The following is a 24,010-nucleotide window of genomic DNA, read 5'->3' as shown; positions in this document are numbered from 1 at the left end:
CACTTTTCCCACAGTGCTGCTATTCCTCAGTGAGCAGAGGAGCTGCTGGTTTATGATTTGCTTTTATTTTCCTTGGTGGGGTTCTGCCTAGCAATGTTCAGTGTTTTATTATCTGGCTCATTTCATGTAACACACTTGCCACCTTTAAAATGCATAGAGTTCTGTGCTATTTGTTAGTCCAGCTGAGAACTATAACCCAAAGTAAAATTCCTGGATATTTTCTAGAGTTCTCTTCATGTCTGTGTTCCAAATGGAGTAAAGATTCCAAAGAAACACCATGAAATACCTGCTTCATATAGAAAGTTAAATTATTCTGTATGTTATTTCAGTGTTAAATAAAACAAAAGATATAAAGTTAGGTGCCCAAATTTTTGCAAATGACATCATATTTATGCAGCCAGATGCATATTCTAGTCTTCAAAAGTATGTGTAGATTTTCTGTCAGTTATCAGCAATTGCTTTTCATGGGGTGTGTTGATGCCTCAAAACTCTGAAAAGCAAGACTCTCACACGATGTTGAACTATTGCTACAGTACCTAAACACAGGCAGCAAAGCCAAGAAACACTGATCACAGATTTGCAATTAAACATTTTCCAGGAAGTTTGTGGGGAAAACGATGCTTGCATCAAACAGCAGTGTCTTATTTTAGAAATACATCAAGAGAATATTAACAGGGACTTGGTTAAGCACTTGTGGAATGAAGTGGTAGCATTCAAATTGCAACTGCAGTAATCATAATGCTATTATAGTTTCAGTGTCATGGTATGTGGTTCAACATCTCTTCCTGCAACTTTCATGCTATTTCCAGCCAAAACAAAATCTCAATTAGCTCTATGGTATGAGTAGTTTCAGTAATTTTTCTATTCCTATCATATCAGCAAAATTTGTCCATCTTTGTGGATAGAACTAAATATAAATATTCTGTAAGAATTTGAACACTCTGAGCAGGAGATGTGGATTAAGAGTTTTTACCCAAGCAGAGGATTTTTTATTTTTTTTTGTGTTGGGGTGGGGATTTTTGGTTTTCTAGGTTTTTTAACTGAAAAATAGCCTTCTGGAAGAATTTTGGAGAAAAGGTGAGTTTGTGTAAATTGATGGCAACCTAAGAGTGTAATTGGATAGCTGGTACACATTTTAACTGATGCTGCTCTGATACTATTAATCTGTCATATTCGAACAAGTTGAATTTATGTCTTCCTAATACAATGGGGGAAACAAGAACAAGACCTTTGTTCTTGAACATATGAGAAGAGCTTGGGATGCTATAAGCAAAGATAATATTTTATGTGCAAAAAAAGGTCACACATTGGGGGTTTGGTAACAAAAATATTTTTACAGTAGTGTTTCTGAATGTTATTTTTGTTCATCTGTCAGACAAAAAAAAAGTAATGATATAATGCTGTCATCTTGTAATTATCTCTATTCTCAACTTTCATCTGCCATGCACAGTTGGCAACAGATGCTCAGGCACTCTGCAGTGAGATGCTCTTCAGCCACAGACTTTACAAGTATAGAAGTGCTGTTGAAAAAGTAATCATATGCAGGGCAGTATTTCAAAGCTCCTAATTGAAAAAGGAGAAGTAATTTCCACTGGGTAACTCACATCCATTGTGCAAAATATGGTTTGAAGGGAGTTATAATGTTTTCCCAAATCTTTCTAGAGAGGTCCATTTAAAAATCTCTGCTCTTCTTTTAAACTGCAGAGGTCCCATAACTGATTATTTGGAAAGGCCTTCTGGAGACTGCCTTTTTACAGGATAAGCAGACCTTTTGTATAATTGATTAATCAGTCCGATAACAAAATTTTTGTCCCAGCTGGCACTTCTGTAACAGACGAGTTCTAATTTGTGGCACTGAAGTGAATTCTTGGAGTAAACCTAACAAGGGACATCAGGAAAATGTATCAAACATTAACTATTTCAGAGGTAACACTGCTTTTGCAAATGCAGATGTAGGCACTGCCCAAAGAATAGGGCAGATGTCTCTTTCACAAGGAAAAAAATAATGTTTGATTCTGAGATATGTATTTTGTACTTTAAATAGGTTTTTAATGCCTGCCATAGTGATTTTTTTTCTCAATGTACTGACTGATATGAAGATCTTAATGTCAGAAATCATTACGCAATTCTTCGTAATTATTGTACTTGTTACATCAAAAATACATAGGGTGCATGTAGAAAACCAAAACACTTAGGCTGTCTCTCTCATTTCGTACCAAGCTGCCATCTCAGTAAACTGACATTTTAAATCCTTTTTTGCATGAGATAGAGGAAAAAATACCATACTCTGACACATGAAACAGTTCACTAAGTTGACATGCCTGTATCACCTGTCTGTCCCAAAGCAAAGAGTTGCACTGAGCATATGCAGGATGATACACCTGAGATGTTTTGTTTGGGGCTGTTTTGCTTTTTGGTTGTTTTTTTTTTTTTTTGGGGGGGGGGGGGTTTACAAAGCCATACTGGAAAAAAAAAAAGATGTTTCAAGTATATATTACTCATTGTACTTATATCTGGTCTTCAAGAAATTAAATATTTTGAGGTGGACAAAACCCTTTTCTGTGACAGCATTTAAGAGAAAGGGAAACAATTAGCATGACACGCTGGCAGTGTTTTTCAGCATGTGGTCGGGGTTTGATCAGATGAAATACAGTCCTTCCTTTGCTTTCCACAGACATGGAGAAATACAATACTTGGTATGCTCTTTAACCTTTAGGGTTCTAAGACAATAAGAAATGAAACAGCAGCTCTGTAGTGGAAGATACACTGTTGCTGCAAATACATAAACCCACAAATCTTACCTGGTAATCCTGAAATGACAGAAAAGGCAGGATACAAAGGCAAAAGAGGGCATAGATACATTATTGATAATTTTTGGTTCTTATTAAAAGGTAACTTCATGCCACTGATCCCTACCACCTTGTGAGCCCAACAATTCAGCCAGTTTTCATCCCACCTGCTCATCAGCCCAACCATCAACAGCCCTTCTGTGAGGATCTTCAGGGAGACAGTGTCAAAGGCCTTACTGAGGTCCAGGCAGACGATGCTCTCCCCTCATCTAGCAGGCCAGTCATGGCATCATGAGAGCTTATCAAGTTGATGAAGGATTACTTCCCCCTTTTATTTCATGATTTTCCTGTCATTCTTATGCCTAGAAGTAGTTTCCAGGACTAGCTGCTACATCACCTTTCCAGGAACAGAGATGAGGCTAATCAGCCTGTAGTACCCTTTTTCCTTCTTTTTGTTTGTCTTGGTGGTGGGAATGACATTTGCTTTCCTGCAGTCTTTGGACACTTCTCCCAGTCACACTGATTGATCAAGGATTACCCAGAGGGGCTTTGCAATCACACCTGGAGGCTCCCTTGGCACTGGTGGGTCCTGCTCTTCTGCCATCGTCTTCCTCTTGTCCTGGCAATCTCTGCATCATTTCATTACCAATTCAAGGTCTGAGTGTTTGCAAACTTTGGAGGCATTTAAGGGCACTGCACTTCTGCAAATTTCAGTGGGGTTTGAAGGTGTGCACACGTTCTTCACAGACAGCTCTGAAAAAACACTTTAGCTTTTGCTTGAGCCAGAGCTTGATTCTAGCATAGAGGTGCCACCATCAAATACATGAATTCAGATAATGTGATAGTATAAAATGTCATACTGTTTTATCTTCAACTGATAAAATAAGAAGGAAAATCTCTAGGAGAGATCTCTCCAGGAGAGACAAGCCTGGACTGCAGTCTTGAGATAAATTTTGCAATTTTACTGGCTCCCATTTAGGTTATAGTGATCTGCACAATGTTTGAAATCAGGTAGAATTAAAAACTGCAAAAGCAAAAAAAATAATAGCACCACTTTGAGAATTTGCTTCTACTTGCACAGTTTCTGATAGAAATTCTTGTCTAAATCCAAAACTGCTACAATTTTTCTCAGACACCTCTTCATACCCTTCCTTTGTTCTTCTTTTCCTAACATTGGTCAAAACCTTGAAGTCATTGGTCAGCATTTTGCCCCGTTTGATTTATCAGATTTATTGATTTCTTTCTATAAAAGTCAGTATCTATCTTCAACAACACAGAAGTATACGTGTATTTTGGAACACTTGCATGCATAGTCACAGTGATTTCTTCATGCCATATTCCACTACAAATAGCAAAGAGTGAATATGCTCTAACATTCCTATTGTGATGCAGTGATCTCAGTGAAATTGTGTAACTCAAAAGTTAATAGAAACTTCCGGTCAAGTTCTTTTTCTCATTTTCTCATTCACCTGCTTGGGAATGTTGCAATGAAGATTTGCTGGGTTCTGCTAACGTGTAATCTGAAAGAACTGTCCTCCTCCCAGTGTACATGGAAATAAAAGAATATGGAGGTAGGAAGAGACAGGATCTTCCCTTTTTTACTCTGTAGTCAAGGCCTCAGCACTACAGAGCAACGATTACAAAGAAAGTCCTGTTTGCTGTCAGCAGAGAAAATTGTCTATTTTGACAGACTCTTTGAGAAATTTAGCTGCAAAAATCTAGAAATTGTTCACCAAGAATATACAGACTGTGATATGTGTTTATTGTTTGATCATTTTCTTTTGGTCACAGTTTGAGCAAATTTTCAGCTTAGATAAAGACGCAGTTTCTAAGGCAAAGCTGCCTTTCCTGCCACTTTTGTGTTCTTGATACAAGAATTTCTTTCAGGACTTTGCAAAATTTAACTATTTGTTAAATAAGATGATGTTGCCATTATAACTTCATACTCAGAAATGGCTGTACTTTTTTGACTGGAATGAAAACAATAATTACAAAGTTGGTCTGAGTCATTTACTTGACATTGATATTACTTTTGGTATACGTACAGAAAATAGATTTCTATAATGAGACAAGTCAGATCCCATAATGTCTGTTGACATTAAAAACTTCACCTACAATATACTGGAATGATTTTGATATAGAAACTCTTAGTCACATAATAGAACTGCACTTTCTAATCAATTTATCTAAAGAGAACCTTGTTGAACTCAGATTTGAGGCTTTTAGCATTATCCTTCTGGGTGTATAATTTAGACCAGCCTTATGCTGAGTTGTCCATGAAGTTCCTAATGTTCATTATAAACCTTATTTATACATCAGTGTGTGGAGTATATGTCAGTTGGCACATATGAAAATATTTCTGACAGGAATTGTGATTAATAGATTGAATATTTGGGTCTCTAATAGGAATGGAGATGATGCTTCAGGTGTACTAGTTTGAAAACAAACTAGTGGGAGACACCAAGTCAGAATAACAATTTAATAGGGAAATAAAATAAGGAAAATAAAAAACAAAAATAAAGGCAGAAAACACTGGGTCAAACTGACAGAGTCAAGATATAACCAGACACCCTGTTAGGCAGGGTGGTGGTAGCAGTCTGGTAGAAGGGTGGCTGCAGTCCTCCCGAAGTGGTGATCCTGTAGAAAAAAGGTCTGCTCTCCCTCAGAAGGTCCAGTGGTGGCTGTGGAGCTCCTGTCCTCTGGAAATCCAGTGGGAAGCCAGTGTCTCTGGTGTTCATCATCTCAGCTTATATCCACGCTGGGATGCTTGGTTCCTCCCTCTGGGTGGAGCATCTCACAATGGGGTAATGAGTCATGAGGCCAAGTGTTGATTAGGCTCATTAACAGAAGATAGTCCAGAGGGAGTTATCTCTGAGTCAGGCAGCAGGACAATGATGGGCCATTAACAGAAAGATAGTCTGGAGGGAGGAGGCAAGGAAACACTGCCCCACCTGATTTCAACGGCTGATGGGGATGGTAATAGAATACACTGCAACCCAGGACATCAGGTTATTAATATACTTCTTAGATAGATGTTCTCTGTGGCAGCAGGTGTTACAGTTTGATCATTGACTTCTGTTTGCTTGCTGTTCATCTGGATCAGTTTTGGCCTTTGCCATTTGATTGTGTTATCTTTTATCTACTTCAGAATTCTCATCCACACAAATATATTTTAATGACACATCAGCTTTGTGCCCTTACTTCTCATTTCTTCAGTTTTCTCTATAAAAATATGATAGAATAGTATCAAATATAGTTATTCAACGGGCTTGAATGGCTTTTTTTTTTCAGTTTTTGTTATGACAAAAAATTGACTGCTAAAATATTATGGAAATTTTCTAGGTGTGGTGCAAATGTTCCCTTTTCCTGCTACATTTCCTGATCTACTGCAATTCCTCTCAAATTTAAATGAGAGGTCTAAAGAGCCGTGGCATTCACCCCAGGCTTTGGAGTGAGTCACACCTCTCTGGAAATGTAATTCATACACTTGACTGGCATAAAAACACCAGGAAAATTATGAGATTCATTCCCATTTCAGTACTTATAATGGGCACAATCCTGAGTTCTAGGGTACCTAAATTAACAAAAACTACATTTAATGGAAAAGGACATGCTTTGGAGCACTGACTTTTGGATAGCCCTAAATACCTCTGGGAAAATAGAAGTCAGAGCTTGATGTAGACAGGATTGGAGAACTAAGATAGAGGGACAAAACTTTAGCATGCTATTTTTCCTTTTCATCCAGTAACTGTCTAATGTGAGATGCATAAACTCTTGCTCTTCTCTCACTGTTTGGCTAACTTTGCAAGAAGCAGTATATTGCAGTCAAAGGAATATTTTTATCTTGATCTTCTGGATCTGTGAAACTAATCTTTCTGGTGACACAGTGATATATCTTCAACAGAAGGTGTACAATGTGCTGCCATCCAGCAGCAAAATCTGCTGAGTTTGCTCTGTAACTTATCTCTGGGCATTTAAGATTTCTGAAGCACCTCAGCATTTTTTGTCAGAGCTTTGCTGAGTTGTTCTCCTGAACTGATTGTTCATATGATTTGGGTACCTAAATGCTTTGAGGAATGTCTACCTGCCTTTCCTGACTCTCATCTAGATAAAGATTGTCATGCTTGGGAAAAAGCATCAGTTGTACATTTATTCTCCATTCTTTAAAACATAATCACAACCAGTTTTCTTTGATTTTAGATGTATTGACCAATGGCAACTGTCCAAAGATGTCCCCTGGAAGCCTTTTTTAATCTGTAGAATTTGAAGGGGTTTTTTTCACTTGCTGAGTAATTAGTGTCAGCCTATTATCAAAGAGCATAACGTCAGGTAGAACAGTTCCTATGGTTGCTGTTGAGCACTCCTAAATCTGTGTATTGTAATAGGAACAAGACAAAAAGAAGCTCAAATGAAGGTTCAGATAAGACAATGCTTTGGTTTAATATTTGATTGCTTATTTCTAGCAGGCTGGTAATGCCACTTAGTTATGAAGGTCACTAAACTCAAATGAACGAAGTTGCAGCAGGTGGCCAGTTTCCAACTCTGATGAGTTTTTGTCTTTATGAGTTTGGAGAAAGACATAAACTGTGTTAGGCTTGTTCCTCAAGCTTTGTTCATTGTAATGGCAGCTGACACATGTATGTATTTATCAACTAGGACTGACATTCACTGCATAATTAAAAATTCAGTTGTTCAGTAGCTGCTTTCAAGAATGCTCACATTCCTTAGTTCATTTTTCACTCAGTTATTTCCTCCAGAACAATTCCAACCATCGAAAGATGTCTTTCATTCATGTCTTTCATTCCACATTTTGAGAATGAGAAAAATCTGCTTCCAACAGTTTGAGTCTTTTTTTTTTCACTTTTAATGTTATGCTAGGAAATGAAAAAGTAAGGATTTGCACAGGGCTCCACTACCAAAAAAGCATGTCCACTTCTTTCATGTTGTTCACAATGGAGTAGTTTTTGGTATCAAAACTAAAATAATAACTTTTCCCTTTCATAGGCAGCTGAAATGTATATTATGAATTTTTACATGAAACACTTCACAGCTGGCATTCTGAAATTTGTTTTAGAGAACAATAGTAAAATAGAAAATTGCCATGGAAAAGAGATCTCTTTCTTCCTGTATTGGTGTAAGTTGTTGTCGAATCAGATCTTAGTTTTTCTCTCTTGCTACAAGTTTGGAGATGCTCAAGTGAAGAAGATAAGTGTGAATGTATATTGATATCAGATAAAAATGGAAACCACTGTTAGCCCTTGGTCTTATACATCTTCTTGCTGTAATTCCAGTTGTCTGCTACAATTCAGCAATAGGATAGACAATGGAAGACTTGTCCTATTCTTCTAGTGAAAGAAGGTTTACTAATCTGGGACAGTTTAAAGTGGTTAAGAAGAGTCAGAAAACTTATGCGGGAAAGCTTACCAGGTTTATATCTTTGCAGTGGAAAGTGTTCAAGGCTGGAGAACTTTTAGCAGGGTTCAGAAAGAAATACTGCAAGATTCTAAGCAAAACATTTCTTTTCATCTTGCTTAAACTGAAATTGAGAAAAAGAAAAACAAAATAGAAGTAATAATGAAACCTCTCCCAATTTAAGAACAATATTCAGAAAGGAAAAAAATGCAGACTGAATAAGCCAAGACATGAATCAGAGAATTGTGACTGGGTCAACATTTTATTTCTGTCATTAAATAATGAGAAGAAAAAATACCAGAAAAAAAGGACTGCTCTAGAGTTAGTTATCAGTGACATACACTTCTGGTCAAAAGATCAGCCTGGGTCCTTGGACAGAAAACGGCATACAAACATTATATTGACCCCATGACTTTCCCCTATAGCATATCCCTGCATGAATACATCCAAACAGCACAAGCAGAACCTCTGCAGCCTCTTCTGACTGACAGAACTGGTGCTTTCCCTATGTCTCCCTGGTTTAATTTCCAGCTGTGCAGTGCCGATGTCAGTGTGTACCCTGAGGTCTTGGCTGAAGCAGGGGTGGGTGTCCAGTTGGGACGGCGGGCCACAGGGAGCATGCAGGGCTGGGAGAGGCGGGACTGATATCAAGTGGTTACCACGGCAGCAGGAAGGGGACCCGCGCAGGGCGGGAGTGTTACCGCAGCAACAGGTGGAATGCCTTCCTCCCCTTGGGTTGGAGATGCAGCTGCCCTTAGGTAAAATTACCTGCCTAGTGCTGGGGGATTTAGCCGCAGCATATCAAGAGTGCTTCTGTTATCACCTGTTTATATTAACTATTCCATTTCTAGTTGGAAAGTGAAGCTGTGCTGGAGATAAAGTATTTTTCCCATTCGAGCTACACCCATATTAATCTCTTTTCATTGATGGCAGTGTAACCAGTTCACAAGTTGTAGCAGAATTCCTTTTTATTCTTTCTTATACAGTGTAAAAAACAATGTGCTAGTATCAGGAACTAATAGTGAAGTGCTAGAAGACATGCTGATTTAGGGAGTGAGGTTTCTTTACACATCTTTACAGGACTATATTTCATTTTCCCTTTGCATGACTGATCTTAAAATATCTTGTTTGGGTTCTTTAATTTTTTCTTTTTTTTTTTCCTAATGATATCAGGTACTAAAAATTTCTGATTGTCTCCTTTTGAATTTGCCCAGCTGGTGAGTGGTAGAGTTTGTGAAGATAAGAGGAATGTGCTCATGTGAAACTGGCAGGAACAGCCTGAACTCCTGAAATTTTCGTCATTGAATGGCCCAGTGAATGGCAATCGGCCATTTTAGTTTCATCTGGTGTCCCTTGTTTCCCGACTAGGGACAATGAAGAATTACCAATGTCAATATGTGTTTTAATAAGTCTCATATCAAAAAGAATGGACTGAAGTAAGGAGGAAATGGATTTGATGAACTTTGGCTTGAAAAGAAGGGTTTTACGGTGAGACAGAACTAATTCTGAGGATCAAACCACCCAATACAACAAGATTTAGGAGGAAGTGTGGCTTGGATCAGTGAAACTCAGGGCCATGGAATTGCCCACAAAACCAGATCAAAAAAAAAAAAAAATGCAGGAGATGAAGAAACTGAGGCAAGGATTGGCCCCCAGATGCTTATCCTGTGAAAATGGCTCTGTGCTTCTGTTGTGAAGCCTGGGTGAAACATGATCGCATTTGCCTACTGTGATTGCCGCTGAAGAGGCAAGCTCTGACCTGGAGTGTTCTTAAGCTTGGAAATGTGGAAAGGCCAGGCTCAGCCTACTAGGGCAGCCAGCACAATCTTATGAGATAAGATATATATTTTGAATATGAAGTTTCAGCCTCCCCTCAAAGCATGTTCGCAGTGTTGCAGAAGCAGAGAGGGGTCTGGTTTCACCTGAGCCAGCCGTGCAGAGGGTGCAGGGCTGCCCCGGCTCCTTTAGAGACCAAGAGCAGGAAAGGTTTGGACACAGACTCATTAAAGACTGTCTTGTGCCTATGTAGCAAAACAGTCATCTTATTTTTTGAGCAGTTAAACATTTGCATTTCCCTCATATGCAAATCAGGGCTTTTACAGATGAGCTTTTTTCTACTACTTTGTGCACAATTGGCTTTTTTGTGCATCATTTTGTTTAATGAGACTAACACCTATTCACATCCTGTGGATGTAGGATATAACTCCCTTGCTCACTGTGGCTTTGTTTATTTCCCTGATTTCTGTCATCTAGCATTTTAAACTTTCCTTTTGGATCTTATTTATGTTGTAATAAATTTAGACTTTGTGACCTGGCTATGTGTATTCTACTAAATCTAAGATATCCAGGGACCAATACTTGTCCCCAAGACTGAGTGGCACCAACTGGTGTATGTCTACTTTTCTTAGTTTTAGCTGCCTCTGTGGCAGATTTACCTTGGGAGCGACAGGGCAAAGAATTCAGCTGGCAGTAAAGTAAGGTGAATGACTGGGTGTATGGTGCTTGAACTATGTGTGTTGTCTCCCTTTATTCAGCTGTGGGGATGCAATCAATGAGTTAGTGCTTGTTCTGAGCAAATGCAGAATTGTGTGCATTTATTTTGACCCTTGAAAATGTTCAGTGAGGGGTGGCAGGATGGTTTGAAATGGGGAAAAATCCCTGGTGAGCTGAAGCTTTCCTGCATCTTGGAGAAGATATGAACGCCCTCAATATATCATCTTCTGAGAAAAGAAGGTTATAATTTCCCAACCACAGTGTTGTAAGAGTGCATGTGGGTTCTTGAGACATAGCATGGCCTCAGGAGGTACCCTGAAAGTGACACCAGAAGGGAACAGCTAGAACAGGACTTTTATCCATCTGATCTTCCCTCCTGCCTCCTTACAAAGTGTTCCTTACCGTCCTTCCTCTCACTCACAGTTCTGTGTGAGACCATCACTGTACCTGACCCTCGACTCTGAGATGAGTGTCTGTTTTTTCATCACTGCCCTGTCTCCCATTCCTTTACAACTGTTGTTGTGCTCAGAGTGACAGTACCTGTAAAACATCATGGTAATCTCTCCTTTTCTAGGTTGCTGATGGCATAAAAAATGTTTCAAAATATTCTTCCACTTCTTTGGTTAAAAGGCACCCTTTCCATCATTGAAAAAAACCTATGTAATACAGAGACTATGAGCATAAAGTCTTTGTGTGCAGTCTTTGAGAATGTATATTTTTTGTGAACAGTAAAGTTTAGCTTCTGTTTTGAATAAGGTAATGCCTCAAACTATGTTTATAAAGTCAGTACATCTTTTGTTGTAATATGTGAATACTATTGAGTATCTTTATAATTTTGTAATTTTTTCAGATATCAATTATTCTTAGGAGACCTTGATAATGTACTTTATTTTATTAAGTACAGCAATTAACATATATTCACAGACTTTTAATTTTCTCTTTCTTTATTTCTTCTGATCAGGGATTATTAATTTTTATTTCTTTACTATTTCCACAGGAGTTAAGCTTGTTCTTGTATGTTTGTGTTACTAAATTCTTCAGTTAACATCCTTGATTTCTTCACTTATGCATTTGGAATCTCTCTCTCTCTCTCTCTCCCCACCCTGACTGCTGTCTTAGTAAAGCCTTAAATTACAGGGCACAGTGAGCACTGTACTTTCTCTGTCAATCCCAAAAATGGTGTTCCTTCCAGCAGCAGTCTCCTTAGGAGTGACTACTCTGATTAGCATTTCAAGTAACAATGCTCACCAGATAACAGTGATGAAAAGTCCGTCCACTGCCATGGGCATCCCCTGCACTTCTTTGCATGCTTTGGACACCTTTTATTCTAAAGCAGCCCAATTTAAAGCATATATAGTTATGTCTCATCGAAGGCAAAGCTTCTCATCAGGCACAGTCTGCAACAGGACATGAACCCTGACACACCAAGAGAAGAGGCTGTGGAAATGCAACTGTGGCATGATCATAGCAATCAGGACGTCTTTGGGAAAGCTTTAAGAGCAACAGAAGCCAACAGAACACTCCAAAAAGAAATGGGAAGCAGCAATATTTAAAGTCTTCCACCAAAAGGAGAAAGAATAGAGCTATTGCTGATTTTCTGAAATGCATTCTTTCTAATTTCATTCTGTGTTTCTGATTATGAAATGACTGATTGAAGCAGAAGTGATAACCCATCAATGTGGAGTGAAGTCATGAAGAAATGTCAGGGGATGGGCCAAGACAAAAATCTCCAGGTCTTCCTTTAACTGAACTTAAGAATTTATCTGGAATACAGCAGGGCTGGAGCTGGCCTCCAAAGAACTAAAATAGGCAGAGTGAGATAGACAAATGTTTTCTCTGAGAAAGGAAATGCTACATGATAATTGCATGCTTTGTTTCTAGCGTCAAGTTATCTGTCTTTCCCTCTTTATTAGAGCAGGAAATCGGTGAAATAACCTTCTGAAGCAGTCAGGAGGCAATACTACAGTGAAGAAGGTGAGCTTCCATCCTCCTTGCTCCAAGATTCCTTCAAGATTCCTGCTGAGTTAGTGATGAGAAGAGGTTTTTTTTTTTTTTTTGACTCAAAGCATTCAGCTATGGAGATGATTGGTGCTGCTTGCTGAAATGTTTTGACACTGCTCACTTGAATAGCCCTGATATCTGTGGTGACAATCTCAATGCTGACTTTGCTTCTTTCATTGTACTTTCTCCATGGAACCATGATGCTTATAACATTATGAAAGTATCAAAGCAAATTCCCACAAAGGAGCAAATTATTGAATGTCTTTCTACACATGAAACAGTTTGGAAAGTTTTCAAACATATATTTTACTACCACTGTAAACATAATCTTCCATCTATTTCTTTTGATTATCTTTTGAAGGTACAGCCTTAACACTGATGGGAAAGATAAATTCAGATTAAGAAAAAAAAAACCGCAAAAGTGGGAAAGTGTTTCCCACTCTTCCACTCTCAATAGAGGCTATTAGTAATTAGGAGCTGGAAAGAGAGCAGGAGCACAGAGAGTGGAAACAAAGCATACTGGTGGAGAATGGGAAGGTGATCCCTGTTATGCTGTCTCTTAGGCAACAAACCCAGTATTGTATGTAGTGTGAAGCAAATACACCCCCATTTAGCTCCTGGGAAGCCTCTGGAAACATGAAGCTCCAGCCTGGCAGAGATACTTCAGGAAAAGTTACAGGCAGCTCTAATGGTGCTACTCCACTCATCCCAAGCTCTGCTGAAAGCAAGGCAAACTCTCAGGACTTGTGTGAGAGTTATTGTCCTCGCAGAAGGCTTGTGTTAGTCTTGATACTACAAGAGTTCTGAATGTAGACTGCATATGAAAGACACTCTTTATTTTACTGTGTTTTCTCCAGCAGATTTAATTTATTTCTTTCTGCATTAATTCCACAAAATGAGAGTGTAAGCTTCCATTGGTAGACCATTCTACTACTTTCAGTTCCTTTCCACAGGATATCTGAGAGGTTTTTACCAGTTTTTGAAATTAGAATGCAAGTAGCACACAGGGTGCAAACCCAAGCAGTAGCTGTCAAGCAGTAGTACTAAGGTTTACATTAAGACTTAACATTTTAAGCCTTCTAGAGGTTTCCTGAAATCACTGCAGTTCCTGACTTTTCATAATCTATACAGCATGCAATCTGATGAACAGTCAGCACACATCATGCAGCAGTTGCTGTGGAACTATTTATTTCCATCAATACCAAAAATAGGTATGATCAAGGTAGCTCTTCAAATTATCAGAAGTCTGTTCATAAGATGTTCCGCTGGACAGAGGACAATTCTCTCCTCATTCTAGCCCAGGGTAAGATGTGATAAATCAGGGAATCTAAAGGTGGGCTGTGCTCAAGAAAATTGCTCTCAGTGTTTTGATATCAGACATGTAAATGTACTGGTTCAGAAAGAGGGAACGGCTCATCCCATATTTCAGGGAGCATTTCCTCTTTCACTCATTTGTCACACAACTAAATTGGCAGCTGAATCAACAAGACTGCCCTTTGCACGATAATTTTGACAATTCAGATGTTGATTGAAATTTCCTTTTAGTGTCAAGCTGGGCTGGAAAAAATATTCTTTTATTGAAAATGACCTTCAAACTGAAGAGCTTACCCACTTTTAGTGTTCCCAAGTGCATCAAATTTCAGACTAAACAAACATCATGAGTGTTGCTTTAATATTTGGGGCATTTTCTACTAAAACACAGTCTCTCAAAGCCTTCTCTTTGTACTTCTAATCCAAGCATGATAAGGGCAAAAAGAAGGAACATTTCTGGGTGTGTTCACCTGTGGTTTATGGCTGAGTGCATTAAAGAGGAGACTCCCAGTCTTTAGAGATTTGTTACCATTTGTCTCCTGTTTCCCTGAAGAGCCCCATCCCATATTCCCTTTTAAACCCTAATGCTTATCATTTCTATGACACTGTTTGTGTGTAACAGGTTCTACAATTACTCATTTTTTAAGCATGCTTCTTACTGGATGGTTTGGACTGAAATATAAAAGTAAAATTTAATACTTACTTCCAGAACAGTTTCAGAATTACAAATAGGATTTCCCACTTCGGTGAAGTCCAGCCTTTTGGCAACTAAAGGAGATTTTATCCCTGATGCAGTTTATTAGACTAGTTCCAAGCTTACACAGACAGTGGCTGTGGTGTGTTGTGGTGTGCTGGCATGTTATACAAGGGTGTGGGAAGGCACAGCATTATCCGAACCTAAACTGGACCCTAATTATGTAGCTATTTTCAGTTGATCAAGTACCAGCCTCACACAATTGCCAGTAACAGCTTTAATCAGTTACAGTCTCACTCCATCACCAATCAAGATATAGGTTCTACAATTAACAAAAAAAAAAAACAACAACAAAAAAAAAACAAAACAACAAAAAAAACCAAACAACCCTGGTAGGCAATAGTAAAAACCTGAAAAGTATCATGCAAGAAATTCTTGCAGTTTTTCTAAGGACAGGACTCTTGACATTTTTGTTGTTACTGTTGTCATGGAGAATTTTGAAAATGCAGAAAATGAGGAGGCTGTAGCAGAAGCGACAAAGGAATACCATACTATATCTGTAGTCATTCACATCCGTTACCTGACTGTAACAGCCAATTAAATAATATTTTTCAGGATTAATTTACAGTTAAAATGAGACATTAGGATAGGAGAAAAGCTCCATGTATTGCCAATAACAGGTTAGCTACTCTTTTAACTGAGAAAACAACTAAAAACTTGGTTGAAAAGCATGTATTTTTCTCTGTGACTACAGATGACCTAGACAATGGCATTTTCAAGGTGTTCCCAATCATTAATCATTCCTTCACAGTGGAAGGCAAATAGTTCAGTGCTGACTCTTGATTATTTTCAAAGCACTAATGAAACCACAATAGGAATATTTGAAAATGTAAAAAAACCAAAAGCTAAAATCAAGTAGTTGGAACCTTGACTATGTACAGCTATTTACAGGTAATACTGTTGCTAAATCTGGGTTACATCTCCTGTCCACAAATCAGTGGAAATTAAGGAAGTAAAATTGTCTTTAGCTTCTTGTTCTCTACACAACCATATAAAAGAAAAATACCACCTAATTTTCCTCATCTCATTCAGTCATTTCTCTCAGCCAATGTTTCAGATTTAAAGGAGAACTTATAAAATTTGAATGGAAAGAAATTTTCTGCCTGAGATAATTACTTGCATACTGCGCAGGTAAAAGGACCATAATATGTTTTCTTTGTTTTAGGAGTTACTTTTGGAAGCTACGTGAGCATTGTCAGGTGTAAATTTACAACACCATTTTCAAAGGTAGCCTCATAGGAGGCAATACAAAGGATTTCTGTGACACAATGTCACTTATAATTTTCAGATGATACTGGATGTTTCTTGCAACCAGAAGTCTTGCAAGTAGAACAATCTGTCTCTTTACATGATGAAATGTATAAGATAATGCATTCATTTAAGGGTAATTTGCAACAAAGTACCGATGAAAAATTCTTTGGTCATAAGTAGCTATTCATCATTGGAGAGTAAAAAAGAAAAAAAGACATTTCACACAAAGATATACTGTAGCTGCCTGAAATGAGACTTTGTATTTTCATATGATCAAAAAAAATACAAATAAACTGATTTAGTTTTACTGGAAAACATTACTCTTTCCAGAAAGAATAAAAAATGTTGATAATATTGTATTTCCTAAAAGGTCTAGTGTTGTGTGGTTATAGATTCAGATGAGTATTTGTATATGTCAGGAGTCTTCAGCTAGCAAACATTCTCATATTATTTGTAATTTCTTAAAATTATTTCTTTTATAAAAAATAATGTCCTTATGTAATCAGATTTGAACAGATTGTAGAATCCTCAAACAGTTTTCACTTCAGTGAAGTTTTTAAGAGTGGGGAATTTAACACGTAGCTGTTCATGAATTTACCTTTAAAACCAAACAAAATGAAATCTATTAAAACTGATAATAAATTATACTTCTATCAGTCCTTTCATGTTTATAATGAATTTCTCATCAGTAAAATTTAATACTATTTCAGAAATATGTCTCTGTACTAAAGGAAAGAAGATTTCCCTAGAATTTCTCTTCATGTTAACATGTAGACCTATTTCTCCTGTTAGGGTTATCTCCTTTTCTCAAGGAGAATGCTTTTTTCAAAGTTTGGCTGCTCTGGAGTGTAGCTTCAGTTAATGCATCCAGGCACTGTGTGGATATGTGGTAAAAGTAGGAAAAATCTTGAGTCTGTTTTGGCAAACCAGGTGCGATTAAGACAAGAAAATTTAGTGACAGAACACATTACTGTACATAACCTTGGCATTTCATGTAGAACATGTTTTACCTTTGTGCTGCTGGGAAGAAGTCTTCTGTAAAATTTTGTTGGTTTTCACTTCTTCCTTTGTTCATTGTAGTAGTCAATAGTTGCTGCCAAAAAAAAAAAAAATTAAAAGGAAAAGGAAGAATTGGAAGGTTATTAACAAAATACTGATGCAGTGGTAGAACAGAACATAAAGAGTATTGTTAGAGTTCCAGGACGTTGCTTCATGTGAGGCATCACATCACTGAAACCTGATGTGCTGCCTGAACTCTCTAAGTGCAATTGCTACATTTCATAAAGATCTAAAATGGCAGGTATTAGCTAGCAAATGAAGAGTATTACTTTCTTATATTACATGATATTGACCTCTCTGTAAAACCAACATAGAAACCTTTCTTCTGGCAGTTTCTAGTTGGATGCTGTGTGCTGGAGATCACTGTACCAGCTTTGTGCAAAACAGCGTACGGAAGCTGTTGACTTCACTGGGAATGGAGTATCTGTTGTCAGTGAAGATAGAGGTATTTTTTCTGAAATATGCATAGACTTAGAACCATTAGACGTGAAGAACTGAGTGCCAGTTCCAAAAGTGACCTCTGTCCCCTTCGTGGTAGAGGGACTATATAAATATCTACTCCATTATCTGCTTGATTAAAGACTGAAGAAGTTTCAGAGATTAATGTAAAGGATGTACTGATATAACATTCACATCTAAAAGGGATTAATGGTAAGAATGTCAATTCAGATATTAAATGAAAATGTGTGTTTATTTTTACTGGGAAATTTTTTTTTGGTTGTTTTTATAGTCTGACTGAGCACTGTAAATACTTTAAACAAAAAAAAAAAGGTGAAAAGTGTTTAAAAAGTCAATGCAACTGATGTCAACCAACTTTAATGACTTTTCCTTTAAAAATGTTGCTTTTTTTTTATCATCTCAGTTTGCCAAAAGAAAAATGCAGTTTTTTTCAGAACTAATTAACTCAGGAGATCTGGGAACCATTTAATTTGAGTTGAAATTTTTTTATTAAGGCAAATAGAGAGGCCAATTGTACAGGTATTTTGAATAATGATCATTGGTGGCACGTTCTAGTTGCAGTAATAAATACAGAAGATGCAAAGTGGGAGCTGGGCAGTGGTGTTACCATGACCCTGTTTCTAGGCAAATGTAATCCACTTCTCAGCCAGAACAGCCTTCTGGAATAGAAACCACAATGTTATATTTATACTGCTCCTGGGGACCATTTTGCTCATATCTAGCTGCAGTACCTTCTCAGGGTAATGTATTAAGGAGTCTTTCTTTTCTTAGAAATACAGAATATCTTAAATCCTAAAAATCATTAAATATGCATGATATACTAGAAAGGAATTATGGTTACTCCTAAATTTAGTCAAAATGAAGCATTCATATAAAATAAGCTCAAATATGAATATCATGCAAAAACTTGTCCTGTGAAAAGACAGCACTGTCATTAGCCAGCTGTATACAAATGGTCTTTGGTTCTATAAATACAGATTCTCACATGTGGGCTAGAAAAAGCAACTCTACTCACTCAGCATTTGGAGAAACCCACAGACATGTCTGGCATATTCCTCTCTACAGAAGCTGAATGTGCCAAACACTTATCACTAGACTTTCGAAGGCTAAAATGCAATTGACTGTAAAGAAAGAAGATCAGTGCTCTGCCATCTAAAACCTGGCGCATTAAGGATGTTCTTTTTGAATAATAGAGGTACACTGTGTACATTACATTATGTCCTTCAGATGTGTGGAGATGTCATCGATACGAAAGAAAAGTCTCTTCAGATTCAAATCTATCATCTTCCCTGAGAAAATAAAGCTAATAATATAATGAGAAATGGTAGTGACATAAGCAATGGAGGAAAATGGTCCTTAACGCCTTTGGTGGCTAGACTTTAATTCCTGAGATGATCTATTACCTGCTGTTTGGATACGTGCTAGCACCACCTACACACCTTTCGATCATTTACCATCGAGAGACGAGAGGCCCAGAGTGCGTTTTGGACTTGGATTACAGTGCCAGTGAATTAGGTTTCCTGGTGTTATAACATCAGCTTTGAAGGGATGGCCTGCCAAAAATGTAATAGCACAGGAGAAACAGGTGGCTTTTAGCAAAAACACGGTCCTCAATTCTATGACTGTCTATAAAGAAAAAAATACAATACTACTGTATTGAAACAACAGACAGAATAAAATGAAATAAAAACAAGTTCAGAGTTGTCAAAGACATACCAGACTTTCCACATAGCCCTAATTCTCCTTTGTTCTGATATATCAGGAGCACATCCACCAGGGGTCCTAAAGAGATGTTTTCCTTTGGATTATTCCCAACCCCTGTGTTAGCCTCTGTTGCAGAGCATACACTTTGTGCTACATCAGCAAACGTCATACCTGTCATGGATGCAGCCAGACCTGTGATACTGAGAGCATATTGTATGACAGAATCAGATGACTGTTGCCCTGAGGTTCAAAAAGAGAGCAGTCTGAAAAGAGGAAGAGGAACACAAGCAAACCAAACATGACCTTTTCCAGCCTCTGCTGGCTTGAATTCACAATTCAAATACAGGATTAGAATACAGTTTCTTCCAAGGGGTCTTAAATGCATAAATCAGTGTGTTTATATATTCACCTATATATCTTTTTCTGTCTGTCCATGTGTATTTTAATTTCTGCTTTTTTTTTGTACTATGATGGCTTACCTACAGAAACAGAGTAGTAAAACATGAAGTAAATGGACGAAAAAATTTCATATAAATTAAGGTATTAGCTTATTCAGGGATGACTGTTCAGTTCAGCAGCAGGGGTGCATGAGGTGTCTGTAAACGAGCACAAACCTGCCTTTTCATTCTGCTGAAGCATGGCCCAAAAAAGAGTGGCTGAACAATTGGTAGCAAATGGAAAAATTAATTTATTGAATTTACACAACTTCCTCCCTAAAAAGCATTGCTATAATCAGGGGAATTTACCTTTCTCTAGCTTATGTGTTTTGGTCCTGTTCGTCTTTCATGGCTCTTATCTGAACTACGACAAGGAAGCCTCTGTAAATTATACCTTCTAGCTGTGACTTTTCAGATACAATGAAAAAGAATGTGCTAATGCCAAAATTGTTATGGCACAGGACCAATGGAAGTGAGATGTTTGGCATGTTTCATTAAGCAGATAGACATAAAATTAAAAGGGTGAAGAAAATGGAAAAAAAATTCCTAAGGCAGTAAAAAAAAGAAAACATAGCTCCATTGGCCAGAACATACGCTGTTGTTCTGCACCAGAACAGACCTAATCAAACAACAAATAGTGTGAAGTGTGGAACTGATTTCCATTGATCTATCATGCTTTCTTTGCAGGAATATCAAATTGATATATTTTTTGCCCAGACGTGGACAGACAGCCGTCTTCGCTTCAACAGCACCATGAAAATACTGACTCTGAACAGCAACATGGTTGGCTTGATCTGGATCCCAGACACAATATTTCGTAACTCAAAGACAGCAGAGGCTCACTGGATCACCACCCCCAACCAGCTCCTCCGCATATGGAATGATGGCAAGATCTTGTACACCCTCAGGTGAGCACTTGGCAAGGTGCAGGGCTGAAAGCTTCCCCTACTTCTGGTGTATTAGTAGTAATTTTCAGCAATATCTTTGCTCTCCTCGGCTGTTTTCTTCCCAATGCTTACCTGGCCATGCTTTACACATATTTAATTATTCAGGCATAAGTACTTCCAGGTTTAAAAAACAAAGTCTTGTCTTTCTGTTGCTGCCTGCTCCGAGCTGCCCTTCCCCCTCCCCGAAACAAGTCAGGACTTGTCACTGCCATGTGCTCTGAACTCCTTTGTTCCAAGCGCAGGCAAAACTGAAAGAAACTCTAAACTCCAGAGCAGTGTCTGGTTGGCCAGTCACCCCAGGTCCACCCCCCAGTTCTCTCCTTTCCTTTCCCAAATAAAAGAGGACCCCAGAGGGGGCCCACCCTCTTTGGCTCTGCACCCCGTCTGCGAACATCTGTGTGCCTCTGTCTCTGTTTGAAAGCAGGACTATAGCTTAAGCCAAGAGCTATATTTCTCCCTCTTTGCTTCTACTGGTGGTATTAGCTTTGCAGCTACTACTTGCTGCTTTCAGAGCTACTGAAATGCTGGAATGCCCATGCTACCTCTTTCTAAGAAAGAAACCTTGAGAAATAAGCAATAAGTCTGTCTAAGTTGTACGAGTTGGGCTTTTTAGTGCTTGTAATAAAATCAGGACTATGTAGTGCCATAAAATCTGTCAAAAGCCTTTCTGATCAGAGTTAGATGCAGGGCTGGATAAAGCATTTCTAGATTCATGCTAGTGCCAATACTCGATTCTTCAAACAAGTCATGCAGGAAGATAGTCTGTGACATCTCATCACAAGGGTGAATTGCTGGAGGAAAGGCTTTTACAGTTTTCTAATCTTAGTGATAAAATCAACTATATGGTATTAGAAATACTGTATATATTTGCATTTAAAAAAGCCTGTGGAAATCAAAATATGTGTTTACTTGTGGAAGAGATGAGTTGTTCAGAAGGGAGTTTTGCCATAAGCCATGTTCCACAAGGGAAACTGTTTCAGAGACCTGCCTTTCACACTACATTTTCTTCCTGGGGCACCTGAGACGGCTAATCATGCTTGCAACTGCTTTGGGGTCCAATACACAGTCTTTGGCAAACAATAAGAAAGGAAATAAACATCTGGAAAAGCTATTGATATTTTTAGTGTCTTTTCCTGCTTAGGCTTGCTCTACTGTGAAGAGCTCTTGCTTATTTCAGTTGCCTTTAGCTAAAGAATTTGGGGATTAAGGTGTCAGTTCCAATATTCTCTTGGTTGGGTTATTGGGGTTGTTTCTGAGGGGATTTTGGTTAGGTGTTTTGTTGGGTTTTTTTCTGTTAAATTCTGTTTCAGTATTTCAGGCCAAGTTAAGTCTATACCTAAGATTAGTTAGACTTGCATACATCTCACTAAAGAAACTATTTGTGGAATGGACTACAAAATTTTTCTAAACTAGCTAAAAGTAAGTTAATACTTGACTCATTGGAATGAGCGTTTCTACTTTGTGAAAGATGTTTTGAATCCTTTTTGATCACTCACATCAACCTCCTTTTTACACAGGAAAAGCTGTTAGAATGATCATTGCTTACTGTTAACACTGTAATTCAAACCCCATTTAACTGACCTAAGTGTCAGAATTGGTATGACATGGAAGAGGTAGCTACTGTATGCCCTGGTGCTGTCAGGTGTTGATGGGTGTTGTGTGTCCAGGAAAAAGTGTACAAGGTTCAGTCCTTCATTTCCATCTTCTTCCCTTCCCCTTGTAGGGTCTGAATGCCCTCCTGCTGCAAAGCTGCAAATCCTCTTCTAGTGTCAGTGCAATAAGGCTCTTGAATTCCTCACAGGTGACCTTTTCGAAGACAGAGTTTTTCTCTGTGCCATCCTATATGTGAGATATAAACCTTTCCCCATTGAGTTTTTTATCTTTTTATTTGGTTTCCAAAAGGAAAAACTCACATAACCCACATGCATGAATTGTCATGAAATTATGTAGTATTTCTTTTAAAAGACTGTACAAAAACCTAAAACTTAATTCAATTTCCCTGAGTAAATACATTCATTTTGTAAGCTATTAGACTGAAGATTACTGATTTATATTAGTAATTTTAAAATTGACTCAGTTCATAGTATACTTTGTGTTAGGAATGCCATGTAAAACCAGCATTCAAGTAGGGATGAAGATGTTTCTGCTGATCTGTTTGTTGCATCTACACAATATAGAATGACATATAGAGATTTACTAAGTTTTGGAGAGACAGCCTGAAGAGAGTGAAAGAATTTTAAATTCACACTACAAATATGGAGAATATTTCTTACAAGATTCCCCCTGAGGTTTTAATTTTGTGGCATTACATACCACACAAACCATATTTCCTATTATTTTTGTAAAGAATAGTTGTTTTCATGCCAGAACCTTCGATGATGAATTGTCTAGAGAAAAACATGCACAGATTTCCTGGGATCAAGAAACACTTGATGATATGTCTGAAATTATTTTACATAATTATCATTGTTTTGGATCAGGCTTAAATAGCCAACAAACAATCTGCAAATACAGTTCTTTCCTTTCAGGCCTTACTCGTGGATGTCAAAGTACTTTTTCATGATGCTTAAGGTTACCCTGCCTCATCCTCTGGCTGTTCCCTGTACTGGCACATAGTAACAGACCCTTGGTTTCTTCATAGGCTTACCATCAACGCTGAGTGCCAGCTGCAGCTGCACAACTTCCCCATGGATGAACACTCGTGTCCTCTGATATTCTCCAGCTGTAAGTGCTGCTTTGAAGCCTTATTGTTGTATGTGACTCATATGCAGGAGCATGGGTTTAATTCTGATTTCTGTCCGGTTGTTCAATTGTTCCATAACTGGTATAAGAATTTTAGGTTTGCTCAAATATTTAGGGAATTTTTGTTTTCCTCTCTTGCACTCCTGATCAATGAACTTATGACATGAAGTCTTCCACAGATTTACTGTTATTTTTGTTAAAACCAGTCTTTTTAGCTGTTACTATAGTCACAAACTCAGCAGATACTCATACCAGTCTGTGCAATGTTAATTTATACAATCACTTGACATTGCAAATGAGAATTGAAACTACAGTTTTCTGGTGGAGGTGCACAGCATGGAGACATGCCCAGAAATCTCTCAATATCTGAGTTTATAGCACGTAGCCTGGTAATGCCTCTCTGTTTTATAATAAAAGTAAATGGTGCAACTACTGAAAATCTCATTTCCCTTTTATTGCTCAGCTTGTCCAGCAGTCCCAATGTTGTATTGTATCTAGTGTTGCTGGCATATTTAAAATCTTCCTGACAGACAGAACAAATACATGGGGAAGTGAATGGAAAACAAAAGTCAAGTGAGTTAATTCTGAGGTCCGATATTACTGTGAGAAGTTATCTTCATGCTGATTCTTTTGAAAAATCTTGAGAGCTGT

At 38.0% G+C, this 24,010-nt stretch overlaps 1 protein-coding gene across 2 annotated transcripts in view; it reads left to right on the top strand.

Annotated features, from left to right (window-relative positions):
• GABRG3 (gamma-aminobutyric acid type A receptor subunit gamma3) overlaps positions 1-24,010 on the top strand; it is a 310,103-nt gene that overhangs the window by 140,134 nt on the left and 145,959 nt on the right. For both annotated transcript variants that reach the window (XM_039548246.1, XM_039548241.1), the window contains exons 4-5: positions 20,358-20,578; positions 23,259-23,341. In XM_039548246.1, the coding sequence (XP_039404180.1) occupies positions 20,358-20,578; positions 23,259-23,341 (304 nt within the window). The remainder of the gene's footprint in view (positions 1-20,357; positions 20,579-23,258; positions 23,342-24,010) is intronic.

The sequence above is a fragment of the Corvus cornix genome, chromosome 1 (assembly GCF_000738735.6).
Source record: "Corvus cornix cornix isolate S_Up_H32 chromosome 1, ASM73873v5, whole genome shotgun sequence".
Lineage (NCBI taxonomy): Eukaryota > Metazoa > Chordata > Aves > Passeriformes > Corvidae > Corvus > Corvus cornix.
This window is presented reverse-complemented; position numbering and strand designations above follow the sequence as displayed.